Genomic DNA, 14,544 nt, shown 5'->3' on the forward strand with positions numbered 1-14,544 from the left:
TAGGGGCATGCAGAGGACAGCCAGTTGATGCTTCTTTCTGATCAATGATTCTATCTCTCTCTCCCTCTTCTTTTGTCTCTCTAAAAAATCAATAAAAACATACTATTTTAAAAAATAGTAAGCAGACTTTTCATGTAAAACAAAAAAATTCTATAGTTACACAAAATCTGTAAACTATAGCATATACATGAAAAAGTCTATGTAAGAAAGCCATTAAGCCAAGAAAGAAGTAAAACCAAACTAGTGAAATAGGAACATCCTTGAATATCCCCTGTCAAAGTACCTCCCTAATAAGAGAAATTCCATCTATGAGGAATGATTCCTTTACCTCAAACAACGGTTGCCATTTCAGATGTTTACAGGGCCAGCGAGGCAAGTAACATAAATGCATGAAGCCAGGAGTTTGAAGTTTTGTAGGAGTGTTTAAAAACAAAACAAAATAAAAAAACAACCAATGACAACAACCATATAAACACAAAACATGATTCTCACAAGTATTTGCTATTTTGATACTAGGGGTACATTTTTTTAAAGTTTTTTCTTTTTCAAAGTTAATGTCAATAAAGATAACTTAAAAATACTAATGAGAGTTAACATATCCCTTCAAAGTCAGAATTTCTTTATTTAACCAATATTTATTGAGCATTGACTATAGAAAATAATATGATTCAGACTATATTAAAGGGTGAGTTGGATCTAGTGATTGGGAACCATATAACAGTATCTGATTTGCATATAATGTTGATTTTCAAGTAAGTGCTAGAATAGATCATAAATACTAAGTTTAATGTATTTGTGAAGAAAGTATTAATATTATTTTTTCTCCCCTTACCATTTCAAGGATACTCTTGTTAGTATGAAGTGGGATCCAACAGGTCACATTCTTATGACGTGTGCCAAAGAGGAAAATGTGAAACTCTGGGGGCCTATTTCAGGATGCTGGTGCTGTCTACATTCACTCTGCCACCCATCCATTGTAAATGGCATCGCGTGGTGCAGCCTCCCAGGGAAAGGATCCAAGTTACATTTACTGATGGCCACGTATGTTGTAAATTTGTGTGTGAGTGTGTGTGTGAACATCTGTCTTAAGTTTTATGTTAATATAAACTGTTACTTGCATTACATGTGTCTTCTCTGTAGTCTTAAAAAGTTTATTGTCAGGTGTTACTCTTAAAATGTATAATATCATAAGATCACTGTAGAGAAATAAAGAATTTGAAACTTGGTATGTGATCTACTTATCTGGGTGTGGTGACGTTAGAATATCAGACCTAGTTGTATTATAGCATACCTACTACAAATAAATTTTAAAGTAATACTGTAGTAGTTCTATCAGTTGATTGTTATTTGAAACTATTTTTACTTCTGCATATTGACATGTTTTGGTTTTATGTGTTTATTTTTTTAAGCGGCTGTCAGAGTGGCTTAGTATGTGTTTGGCGTATTCCACAAGATACTACACAAACCAATGTGGCTACTTCAGAAGGATGGTGGGACCAGGAATCAAATTGCCAGGTAAACATTCTGGTGTTTTTTAAAATCTTATTTGAAACCACAAATATTATAAGTCATCAAAAGGCAAGAACCATTAAGGAAATACGAGTAATTGTCATGCTTATGTGCTCTCTGAATTGGATTACTTTTTTGTAAGTCACAGACACCATATTACTTGTTAAGATAAGATATTGAATAAGTATTGAGTGATGATCATTTATGGGTAATGGATATAATCAATACCACAAATAGATGAATCCGAAGTTAAGTCTTTGGTACAGTGCAATAGGAATACCACGGGAGCACACCTTATCTAAAGTATCTTATACTGCCAAAACAGGTTTGGCTCAGTGGATAGAGCGTCAACCTGTGGACTGAAAGGTCCCAGGTTCGATTCTGGTCAAGGGCATGTACCTTGGTTGTAGGCACATCCCTGGTAGGGGGTGTGCAGAAGGCAGCTGATGGATGATTCTCTCTCATCGATGTTTCTAACTCTCTATCCCTCTCTCTTCCTCTCTGTAAAAAATCAATAAAATATGAAATAAAAAATAAAATAAAGTTTCTAATACTGATACCAGAATTCCACCTATGAAGAGCAATACCTTTATCTTAAACAGAGGTTATGAATTCAAATATATGCTTACAGGGCCATCTAGGCAAATAAAAATTCCTGAAGCTGGGAATTAGACAGTGTGGAGAGGGTTTAAAAAAAAACACGCAAAAAGAATAGAAGTGCACTGCTTCATATAATGGGCACAGTTGCTACAAAGCTGTTTGTTACCTTGAAGAAATAAGAGCTTATTGCTACCAACTTGTCTAATTTTTTTATAGAAGCCCGAAATCCAGAGTTTTAAATAAAATCTCCCAATATTACACATTTTGATACCTGTCTTAAAATGCTTTACAACACTGGGTGGCCAATCAAATTGCATCCCTGAGCTAACAGTTTGTTTGCTCTTTGATTTGTTCATGACACAAACACCCCTGGAAGAAATAGTTTTATGTCATCTTTGGATAGATGAGTACATCTGATATTATACTCTGTCATAACTAGAAGGAAGAAGAGCTTTAAGGACAGGGAGAAATGGGTAGAGAAGTATGGATAGATAGCTTATTAATGAGAGGAAGATATCTCAGAGATGAAGGTGAAAGCACTAAAGATAAATCTAGTTTGCTCTTTGTGGTAGAGAGCATTTAGATTTGCCTTACCTGTCACACTTCTAAAACCTATAGAACAAACACCAAATTAGACACCATCTGAGAGAACTATATGCAACAAAAAGAGGGGCCTGTTTGTATAGAGCCAGCATATACAATTCATAAATGTTAGATGCTAAAAATGAAAATTACATAAAGCTCATGTTAAAAATTAAAACACTTATTAAGAATCAAAAGTTAGAATTTTCCTATATCTGAGGGAAAATTAGAAATGAAGAAACTTCTGCCAGTTTGAAAAGTTAGGAAACAGCTTAGAACTATATAAAAGATGAAACTCAACTGAGCAAAGGAGAACCGGGTTAATGTTTTATAATTTCCTCATTCAGGCTAATCCCTCTGAGAGTTGTCCTTCCCTCCTCCCTAATGTTACACTGAAATATAAAATTTCCAAGAATGAATTGTAAATCTTGTATCTATAAATTATTTTACTTTCGATATATGCTAAAAATAAAAATGAATTGCAGGATGGATATAGGAAACCAGCTGGAGCCAAATGTGTTTATCAGCTACGAGGACACATCACCCCTGTCCGGACAGTTGCCTTCAGTTCAGATGGGCTGGCCCTGGTGTCTGGTGGACTAGGTGGGCTCATGAACATTTGGTCTTTGAGGGTAAGAGTACAGATGTTATTTTACCTTAAATGATTTTTACATTAACTTACATACGATGAAAATTAACCCAACCAATTCTAAGAATATTTTGTATAATAAATATCTTGAATACTGGAAAAACTTCTTTCAGAATCCTCCACTCTTTTAATTTTTCTTATTGAAAGTGATCTACGCTCTAGAAAATTGGATAGAAGGTATATAATTGGACATTACCAAATTTAGTGGAAGTACAGATTTTAGAATGTTTTTGTGAATGTGAAGTATAGATTTAAAATGTAAATAATAACTAAGATTAAGTAATGTGTATTGATAAATGCATTTCATTTTAGGATGGCTCTGTCTTGCAAACTGTTGTGATAGGCTCTGGAGCTATTCAGGCCACAGTATGGATTCCAGATGTTGGGGTTGCTGCTTGTTCAAACAGATCAAAGGTAACTTGCAATTATATAAAATTATAGGATATCAGCCTATAGGGTATCTTAGAAATCATAGTCAAACATCACACTTTACAGAGGAGAAAACTGATACTCAAAGGGATTGTTTCTTACAGTTATTTAGTGGCAGAAAGAAAACTAGAACCCAGGTCTTCACTCATTCTACTATACCCTAGACATCAGTGAAATGTTTAATTATTGAAGGGTTTTATTTCCATTGGAAATTATTTATGGATTTTGACTTTCTGCCATCTTTGAGAAAGCAGCAAACTTCTTTAACATTCCCTAAAAGAAGAACCATCCCAAAGATTTTTAACTCAAGTATGCACAATATATTTTGTCTTCCAAATTTAATATTCTATGAAGAAAAATACTATCCCTCTGCTGTGAAGTAATTCTATGATATGACATTATTCCCTAGAGTATTGCTTTTTATACCCTTAATGAATACAACCAATGTGCTGCTTTGGTTTACACTTTATGTGGTTAAATGATATTAACAGAGAGCTGTAAACCTGCATGAATAGTCCTACTGAAGTCTAACATAGAAGCAGACCCTAGGCAGTAATGGCTTGTGTATAATAAACTTTAGAGCCACAGTTAGAACGTGTTGCTGCTTTTGCAGATATGTCCCTCAGCAGGCAGGGTACTACTTCCCTGTGGTCATGTCAGACTTTTAAGTTACACTAGATGCCTTGTCTTACAAGTCCTAAATATAGCAAATAATTGCTATTATCTCTTTAAGAAGAATCAGCTAATAATCTAAGGTAGTTCATAAATGTTATGGTTATTTATTATTCACCTGTTTTTACTTAGACAAAATTTAGAATGTTTCAAAGTTCATAGGAATTAAAAGTACAGCATAAAATGTCCAAAAAACAAATGTATTTAATGCAATTATTAATATGAACCTTCTCAGGTGTTGAATGGTGATAGAATTTTCTCTTATTAAAACAAATCATATGGCATGACTTATTTCCCATCAGGATGTTTTGGTTGTGAATTGTACAGCAGAATGGGCTGCTGCTAATCATGTGTTAGCAACCTGCAGGACAGCCCTCAAACAGCAGGGTGTCCTGGGACTAAACATGGCTCCCTGCATGAGAGCATTTCTGGAACGGCTTCCCATGATGCTGCAGGAACAGTATGCCTATGAAAAGGTGAGCGATTACGCTAATTCTGACATTTACAGATGCCTGGTGCTTTGGAATTTGAATTATAGCTTTGAATTTATCCCTTAAGAGCATGAGATCTGAGGAAAATACATGGGGCTCTTTGGACAGAATCAAATGAAGCTAAGTCGTGCCTAAAACAGTTGTTAATAATCCTAAATTTACTCCTACTTTATTTATGTGAAAATACACTTTTAAAATGACCCTTAAATTTGTGTGTTGTTTATATCATTCTTCAGATTAGTTATTGACTCCAAAATTTTTAAAATACCTGTGCCTCAGAGTATCATCTTCCTTTTTTAACCCATATATCTATTTTTATGTGGTTTTGCCATCCCAAAGTGAGTGTTGGTGTCAGAGTGAACATCTTTTCCACTTCAGATGGACCTCGTGGAAAGTTGTATGGAAGGGCAAAGGTTGAACTATTAAATAGGTCATTAAATACTAGATGAGGAATTATGGAAGGTGAGCCTGAGTAACCTGTCTTTCAGGCCTTACTAGTCACTGTGCTGCCTCCTAGGTAAAGCTTGTTGGATTTGGTTGTTTTGTGTATGGGGGTTGTTTTTGTTTGTTTGTTTGCTGTCAAGTTACATTAATGTTATTTCATTGATGTATTTGCCCAGATTTTCTATTCTGAATCCCTTAGCTCTTACAAAGTTGTTCTGCTAGGACCAGGGAGAGCCATAAACGAAGACTATTCTTCACTACCAGGCTTCCCTTGGATAAAGGAGCAGTTGTGAGAGGGAGCAGGTGTCTATGGTTCAGTCTGCTTTTTTTTTTTTAACTTAAGAAAAACTAATGAAAATATACTAAATACAATGAGATACCCTGAATTGGATTCTAGAGCAGAAAAGGGGCATTAGTGGGGGGAAATAAAACACAAATAAAAATTGTGTTGTTGAGTTAATATTGTACCAGTGTTTATTTCTTAGTTTTGATAACTGCTCCATAGCTATGTAAGATGTTGACATTAGAGGAAGTTGTGTGAAGGGTTTTCTGTACTATCTCTGCAACTCTTTATATCTATATTTTTTTTCAAAGTAAAAAGTTTAAAAAACAATAATCTTAAAGAATAAATTACAGGCTTTAGGTGTGCACTAGATTAATTTAGAATATTTGGAAAAGGCTCTTCAACATAATGTTCTTGCATTTTCTCTTAGCCTCATGTGGTTTGTGGCGACCAGCTTGTTCACAGCCCCTACATGCAGTGTCTGGCCTCCCTTGCTGTGGGACTTCATCTGGATCAGCTGTTGTGTAACCCTCCAGTGCCACCACACCACCAGAACTGTCTCCCTGACCCTGCATCCTGGAATCCGAACGAGTGGGCCTGGTTAGAGTGTTTCTCAACCACCATAAAAGCTGCTGAAGCCTTGACCAACGGAGCACAGTTCCCGGAATCTTTTACTGTTCCCGACCTAGAGCCAGTTCCAGAGGATGAACTTGTATTCCTAATGGTAAGTGTAAGGTGAACTGCTGTTATTTGCAGCTGCAGTTGTATCATGGGTGTTTAGTATATAGCAGGCCCTTAGTAAGTATTTGGGTATATCTAAGGGTATGCTTCTAGCTAGAAGCATATCCTTAGATAAATTTAATTACCATTAAATAAGAACTATGGAAGAGCATTCTGATGGTATCTAAGAGTATTTTGCTATAGAAACTGTCATTTTATAGATGAGGCAACTGAAACAAGTCCAGCAAAATGAAGTGACCTGCCCAAAGCAATTCAGCAAGCTCACAGGGTCAGTGACTCTTGCACATGACTTTATACCTGCAGGTACCCAGAAGTTAGCTTTGAATTTCCAAGGCAATTGTGATTGATATAATTGATAGTGAAAGTGTTTATAATAAAGGGAAATATTAATGCAAAAAATCAAGTTTGGTGTAATTATAAAATTGCTCTTAATTTTTCATAATATTACTAAGTTATCTTTTGTAAATAAGACTTAGTTATTAGAACAACACTTAGTTGTTATTTAAAAACAGATAAGCAAGATTGATCCTGATGTTTGCTCTGCCTTGCAGGACAACAGTAAATGGATTAATGGCATGGATGAACAAATTATGTCTTGGGCAACTTCCAGACCTGAGGTCAGTAAAGATGAAGATAATTATATGATTTTTCTCAGTAAATCTTCTCATTCTAAATGCTTGTGTGTTTATGCCCTGGTGTCTCCCATAGAGACTGGCACACACTTGGTACAGATGATTGTGTTTTTCTAGGATTGGCACTTGGGAGGTAAATGTGATGTCTACTTGTGGGGTGCTGGCAGGCATGGACAGCTGGCAGAAGCTGGAAGAAACGTAATGGTACCAGCAGCAGCTCCCTCATTCTCACAGGCTCAGCAGGTAACTAACAGGGTAAAGAAATGAAGAAGGAACTAGGGAACTGACAATTCTGATTCCCTGTCAGCTACCAGTAACTTACAGTGGAATAAAGTTTGTTCATTTCATAGTCTTCTGTAAGGAATCACTAAAGAAAGTCATGATGTTAGAGCTTCCAAATAAAAGCTTTCTAAGATTTTTATCGGACTTAAATTTTATTTAAAAATATCTAAAATTTTCTTGCTTTCTTGTGTAATGAATTGACATCTTGATTTATTAAGCCTAATCACTATATATTTCTAGAAATTAAGATAATCCTAATTATTGATTCTCTCTTTGCATCTATAGAATTACTATGGCCTTTAGCCAGATTTAATTGACATTCCTTCCCTCTTCTAATAATTGTGTACTATATTCCCAAACCTTTTTTTTTAATCCTCACCTGAGGAAATTTTTTCCATTATTTTTCAGAGAAAGTGGAAGGGAGGGAAGGGGAGACAGAAAGAAAGAGAGAGAGACAGAGACAGAGACATCAGTGTGAGAGAGACACATTGATTGATTGCCTTCCTCATACTTGCCAACTGAGGTGAGGAGTAAACCTCCAACACAGGTATGCCCTTGACTGGGAATCGAACCCATGACCCTTCAGTGCCTGGGCTAATGCTCTAACCACTGATATCACCAGACAGGGCTCCAAACTCTTCTTGAGGCAACTGCTTTCTCTTTTGTTCTTCTCTACCTCATGAAGGCACTATTCTTTCTCCTATATATCCTTTCCAGTTTCTGCCTTTTGCTGACCTGTAGCCCTGTCTTTATACTATTTCCCCATCATCCTTTCCTTCTTTTATCGATTTTGTTAAGGTTATTATTTGAACTTTGCACAATTGGCTGAAACTATTTTAAACTATTTTAAATATATTAAATAGTCAAATGAGCCTCATACATCTCTTAACTAAGTAAGCAGTTTTATAATAATCAAGAGCTTATAGGAACCCAATGTCACATTAACCCCTGGAGTGAAAAGATAACAAAATTGATGAAGATATCTTAGGTATACATGGAATCACTTTGAATATTTGCATGTTAAAACTGTATAATAAAAGATAATATATTTAGTTATGTGTTTTTATACTAGGTCATATGTGGTCAGAATTGTACCTTTGTAATCCAGGCCAATGGCACAGTGTTGGCTTGCGGGGAAGGAAGTTACGGCAGATTAGGACAAGGAAATTCAGATGACCTTCATGTGCTGACAGTTATTTCAGCCTTACAAGGTAAAATTATGCTCAATTAAAAGCTGATCAGAAATGTTGGCCTAACTATAGGAATGTTTTCTTATATTGGAACTCTTAAATCTTTGCTAGGTAGCCATATATTGAAGTTCTTGTTTAGACATATACAGCCTTAATTTTCATATTTTAGACAATATTATTTTGCAAGTTACTTATAGCAATGCTCAAATTTAGTGGTATAAATAACTTTTTCAAGGCCCACTGAAGAATATAAAATTCTTTAAAAGTGCAAATTTGTAATTTGGCAACCATTAATAGCAGTGCTTGTGCTTCATTAAAGTTAAAAATCTGTTTATATGGATATGTACGAAAGACTTTAAAGGGCATCTCTGTCAAAGTTGTCTGTGACTTGGAAAAAGAATATTCTGGAGAAACCACTGCAAGAGACCCTGGCTTGTACCTTAACTTTGACTTTGAAGCCTACAAAAAGAGAAAAGGAGGATTTTTTAAGTAAAAGCATACAAGTAACAAGGAGTTCAGAACCAATTCCTGATTAGCTCTGAGTTCTCTTCCCTGATCCTACTGTGAAGAGGACAGTAGAGAGAATGGGAGGGCTGGCTGGGTTCCTATCTGGTTCTACTGGCCTACCTCTGGGACCTTCCACAAGTTAATAGACCTCTTTGTAACGTGGTTTCCCCAATTGTCAAAGTGATAATGATATCTGTCTCAGGTTCTAAGTAAAAATAGAAAATGAGATATTTCATGTAAAGCATTTATAGAAGTACTAGAACATAGTCCTTTATAACTATTAACTGCTGCTGTAACCATCCTCTTCCTTGACACATTATTGTTTAGTGTGACTGCTCCCAATTTGTTAGGCTGTTTCTGCAAATTTGATTAAAAGTTAAGAAATTATTTTTATTTCTGTAGTACTATTTTGTTATATTTCATTTTGAGAATATTCTGTGGCAGCTGCAAGTAAAGAGGGGAGTTTTAACATACAGTAACTCTTGTTGGGTTTCTGCTCTGTTCCAGGCTTTGTGGTGACGCAGTTGGTGACTTCCTGTGGTTCTGATGGGCACTCCATGGCCCTGACTGAGAGTGGTGAGGTCTTTAGCTGGGGAGATGGTGATTATGGCAAACTCGGCCATGGGAACAGCGACAGGCAGCGGCGACCCAGGCAGATTGAGGCCTTACAAGGAGAAGAAGTGGTGCAGGTCAGGCACGACATGGATAAGTTTGGCCTTAAGTGTAAACATACTAGTTTTCCAATCAAATTCAGGTAATGGGAAATAATAGTAAAAATATATTACACAATCATTATAAGAGGTCCATTCCTTTTGGAAGATAGGAAATGAGATAATTCATTCACTTCTTGTGCTTGTCAGATGTTTGAATGGGCTTTGATGTTAGAATGGACTCTTTTTCCTGAGCCAGCTGCTTGGCCCAGGCTAGGGTGCTGCAAGTTTTTAGAGGAAACATTATGGGGTTTAGCTCTTGCCCCACAGTACTTAATACACAAATAAATGGAAAACTTTGCTTTAAATCTGTCATCATTGTTACAAAGGCTGAGTTAATATACATTTCTGGAAAATCAATTAGTGATCTAAAATAATACTATAAAATTGTGTACCACGTTTGAGTTAACAGAGAATTTCCCCAATCATTTCATGTAGTGTAGGTCATCTTTACACAGGTCAAGAGTAGCAACAGTTCTTCTGAGGTATGCAGTTTATCTTGGTCTTCCTGGGGATGATGAGGTTGACCAGACCTAGGGGAGCAGAAGAGCCATTTGGTCAGGTAGAGCATACCAGTCTTGAAGATCCTGATTTATCAATGAAATTTATTACTATATAATAACCAAAAAATGACTGACTTCTTTTTTTCTTAGTATCCCCTCTTTTTTTTTCTTTTTTTCTTTTTTTCTCTTTTTTTTTTTTTTTAATATGTTTTATTGATTTTTTTTTTACAGAGAGGAAGGGAGAGAGATAGAGAGTTAGAAACATCGATGAGAGAGAATCATCGATCAGCTGCCTCTTGCACACCCCCTACTGGGGATATGCCCACAACCAAGGTACATGCCCTTGACCGGAATCGAACCCGGGACCCTTGAGTCCACAGGCCAACGCTCTATCCACTAAGTCAAACCGGTTTTGGCTAGTATCCCCTCTTAATAAGTTATTTTTCTCCTTGTTTATCCATAGATGTCTTGTGGCTTCAAGCACTCAGCAGTGGTAACTTCAGATGGCAAACTGTTTACCTTTGGGAATGGTGACTATGGTCGTCTGGGTCTTGGAAACACCTCTAATAAAAAGCTTCCAGAGAGAGTGACTGCACTGGAGGGGTATCAGATTGGACAGGTACGGAATAAGTCAATGATATGTTCTGTCAGATCATAGTTGCTTATGTGCTCTGCATGCTCTTAGACACTGTCCTTTCAGGAAGAAAGAAGTCACCATTTATATTTAACTTAATGCACATTTTGCTTGGCTTACTTGATAATTTTTCATGTATTTTTCCCGTATGAAAATTCACATTTTAAGTCAATTTCAGTTTGTTATAAGTATGCTTGTCATATTCCATTCCACATTAATTCAGGATGTGCATGTTTTATTTATTTTTTTTTTAAATATATTTTTTATTGATTTCAGAGAGGAAGGAAGAGGTAAAGAGATATAGAAACATCCATGATGAGAGAGAATCATGAATCGGCTGCCTTCTGCAAGTCCCCCACTGGGGATCGAGCCCACAACCTGAGCATGTGCCCTTGACCGGAATCAAACCTGGGACCTTTCAGTTCACAGGCTGACACTCTACCCACCAAGCCAAACCGGCTAGGGCGAGCATGTGCATATTTTAAAACCACCTTCATAAAGAACTAATACAACTTGATATAAAATTGTTAAACAGTACAAACTTTTGTGACTCCCATCCAAGAGGCTGGAAGTGAATGGCTGAACTGCAGCATCGCTGATAGCTACTACTTGCTCTTAAGCAATAATTGTTCTTGTCCTAAAATTGTTAGTATTTTTATTGGAAGACTAAAGGCCCAGTGCACAAATTCATGCACCAATGGGGTCCCTTGACCTGGCCTGCATGATTGGGCTGAAACCGGCTCTCTGACATCTCTCGAGGGGTCCCAGATTGCAAGATGGTGCAGGCTAGGCCAAGGACCCCACCAGTGTACAATTGGGGCCAAGGAGGGACTGCAGGAGGGCTCTAGGTTATGTCCAGGCTATCTCCCTCCCTATCAGCCGGACCCCAGCAGCAAGTTCACCTACCAGTTGGAATGTCTTCCCCCTGGTGGTCAGTGCACATCATAGCGAGGGTTGAGTGGCTTTAGCCTATCATTAGCATATTACACTTTGATTGGTTGAACAGACAACTGGACACAGCATATTAGGCTATTAAAATATAGGATGATTCTTGAGTTTATACATGCTAGTAGACACATTGAGACTTTCTTTTTATATGGAGATAAGATATTTTTTTATCTTTTTTCTATATTTTTCCTTAGACTTCTCTGGTATGAATGAGTATTTTTGAGTTATATGTACTTTTTCCCTATCTTTTGTGCTCTCTGATTCTGAGTTAGCTACAGATATTTGAAGGATTTCCTTTGGAAAAAAATGTTATTTTTTTCTTTGTGGACATTAGGAATTATTTCTTATGGATACTATTATTTTTAACATGTAGAAGGCCCTGAAGTCAATAAAAATCTTTAGAAACATAGCCAGGTTTTCCTCTAAAGTGGAGGAAAGGGTCCCAGGAATGGGTATTTTTAGGTATTATGATTTGCCTTACTGAATACTCTGTTATTTCTCCAGGTGGCCTGTGGCTTGAACCACACTTTGGCAATATCAGCAGATGGCTCCATGGTGTGGGCTTTTGGAGATGGTGACTATGGAAAACTAGGCTTAGGAAATTCCACTGCAAAATCTTCACCTCAGGTCAGTATTATCGTTAGTGTTTCAGACAACATAGTTTTTGTCTATGTCATTACCTCTTTTTAGTTGGGAATAATTTAAATTTAGCATTTATGGTAATTCATAATGAAGTTTAGAAACTTCTGTTGCTTGTTCTTAAATGTTCTACATTCTACAGCTTGATTTTAAATAAGCCATTAATAGTTAAACTGGATGTAAAAATTCTGCAAAGATAAGTGTCTATCTCTCTACATGGCTGAACACCTTCCATTTAAAGAAAAAATAGTATAAGCATATCTTCAGGGTGTTTTATGGAGGGAACCAGGAACTGTCTTATAGTTGCCATGATCAGTTTATTGTTACCACTGAATTATACAGATATGCACCTTTGTTTAAGAAGTAATAAAAAGGAAATTTGAGTGCATAAACAAATAAATTAGAAGCTCTTGTTCACATTATAAAAGGATTCTTGGCTCTGCAGAAGACCTCTTCCATAATTCTTTTATGTGGGTTTTCCTAACATTTTTAATAAGCAGCATGATTTACAAATACTCAGTTTATATTCAACTCCAGATTCACCATCATATAGTCTGGGACATCCAGAATGTTAGACAGGATTCAGTCAGGGATTCACAAAACCAGGAAGTCTCTCTCTGGGAACATTTAAGCAGTTACTGTTGCTTCTGAAAGCAAAAGTGTGCTAGGAGCAGCCCAGTTCTTACAGTAGTCTTCAAAAGGCCGCAGGCTATCCAGAGGAATGCTTCCACTTCAGTGAAGTTCTGGGGGTTTTTGCCAAATGCCCTTGCACACTTCCTCCCCCAAATTCAGGTAGTTGGCAGAACAATGTGGGAAAATAACATTTAGGGGTGTGGCAACAGGTAATTGACTATTAGTGCTTTTATTGGAAGATAATTCTTGAGTTTATACATGCCAGTAGGCAAGTTCAAGAGTATTTTCTTTTCCTTTTTAAAGTGTGTCTTACACCTTTTGTTTTGCAGAAAGTTGATGTTCTGTGTGGAATTGGAATTAAGAAGGTTGCTTGTGGAACTCAGTTTTCTGTTGCATTAACCAAAGATGGTCAGGTGTATACCTTTGGTCAAGGTAAGGCATTTTCTAGGCATTGCATTGCTTGTTTTGTGTATACATACATTATAGAAACATTTGCCTTCAAGTTTTAAAGAAAGTGCTCTAAATTGAGTCTTTTTTTTTGTTCTGGATGATAAGTGGGTCCATGACCTTCATTCACTAGCTACTTTCCTGTTCCTCTCTGTGAACTTGGTCATAAAGACACTCTCCTCCCATTGATGACCTCTCATGCCAAGCCTTCACTCTTGCTAGAAGAGTCCCTACAAGGCCCTTTCCTTCCTTTTTTGCTGCCTTCACCGTGCTGCCACGAACACTGCCTGATCACCAGAGTGCCTCTGGATCCCGCCTCACTCTAGTCCTTCCAGGGACTGGGAGTTCAGGTCTTATGAATTCCTTGGCTCAAGGTTCAAATTTTGAAGGACAGAAGGAACCATGTTATCAGAAGGTTTTATGGGCTCAGTTTGCTGGAGCCTGAGAAGCTGCTGCTGCAGTAGACAGAAGTTATTAGGTCTAGTAATAATTAATATCGTTTTCTAATACTTTTTTAAATCGAATTTATTTAAACAATACAACAAAATTTAATCAACAATATAGTTGCCGTTGTTTTCTACTACTTGTGCCCAATGCTCAGGAAGCATTTTAATCCCTCTGTTGTAAAATTCTTGTGATTTTGATGCAAAAAATTCGGTCAATGCATTTTTGAGGCATTCTTCATTATTAAATTTTTTTCCAAGAAGAAAGTTTTGCAAAGAACGAAACAAATGGTAATCAGAAGGGGCAATATCAGCAGAATATGCAGGTTGAGGGAGAACTTCCCATTCCAACTGGCACAGTTTTTCAGCAGTGATTCTTGCAGTATGCGGTCGTGCGTTATCGTGGTGAAGAATTACGCCCTTCCGATTAATCAGCGCAGGTTCTTTTTCTCTTAAAGCTTGGGCTAACCTTTCCAATTGGGCACTATACACTGCACTTGTAATGGTTTGGTTAGATGGTAAAAGTTCATAATGAAGAATTCCTTTAAAATTCCACCAAACACACAACATCACTTT

The 14,544-nt window shown here is 36.8% G+C and overlaps 1 protein-coding gene across 18 annotated transcripts in view; it reads left to right on the forward strand.

Moving 5' to 3' along the window:
* The window catches only part of HERC1 (HECT and RLD domain containing E3 ubiquitin protein ligase family member 1), a 162,305-nt gene that overhangs the window by 128,530 nt on the left and 19,231 nt on the right, over window positions 1–14,544 (forward strand). For 17 of the 18 annotated variants that reach the window (XM_045581729.1, XM_036439557.2, XM_036439566.2 and 14 more), the window contains 13 exons: window positions 842–1,041; window positions 1,410–1,515; window positions 3,177–3,323; window positions 3,653–3,754; window positions 4,744–4,917; window positions 6,090–6,383; window positions 6,952–7,017; window positions 7,150–7,275; window positions 8,387–8,525; window positions 9,519–9,700; window positions 10,688–10,843; window positions 12,311–12,433; window positions 13,408–13,510. In XM_045581729.1, the coding sequence (XP_045437685.1) occupies window positions 842–1,041; window positions 1,410–1,515; window positions 3,177–3,323; window positions 3,653–3,754; window positions 4,744–4,917; window positions 6,090–6,383; window positions 6,952–7,017; window positions 7,150–7,275; window positions 8,387–8,525; window positions 9,519–9,700; window positions 10,688–10,843; window positions 12,311–12,433; window positions 13,408–13,510 (1,918 nt within the window). The remainder of the gene's footprint in view (window positions 1–841; window positions 1,042–1,409; window positions 1,516–3,176; window positions 3,324–3,652; window positions 3,755–4,743; window positions 4,918–6,089; window positions 6,384–6,951; window positions 7,018–7,149; window positions 7,276–8,386; window positions 8,526–9,518; window positions 9,701–10,687; window positions 10,844–12,310; window positions 12,434–13,407; window positions 13,511–14,544) is intronic. The other variant, XM_045581761.1, reaches the window with a different exon arrangement.

Source organism: Pipistrellus kuhlii, unplaced genomic scaffold, assembly GCF_014108245.1.
Source record: "Pipistrellus kuhlii isolate mPipKuh1 unplaced genomic scaffold, mPipKuh1.p scaffold_m20_p_1, whole genome shotgun sequence".
Lineage (NCBI taxonomy): Eukaryota > Metazoa > Chordata > Mammalia > Chiroptera > Vespertilionidae > Pipistrellus > Pipistrellus kuhlii.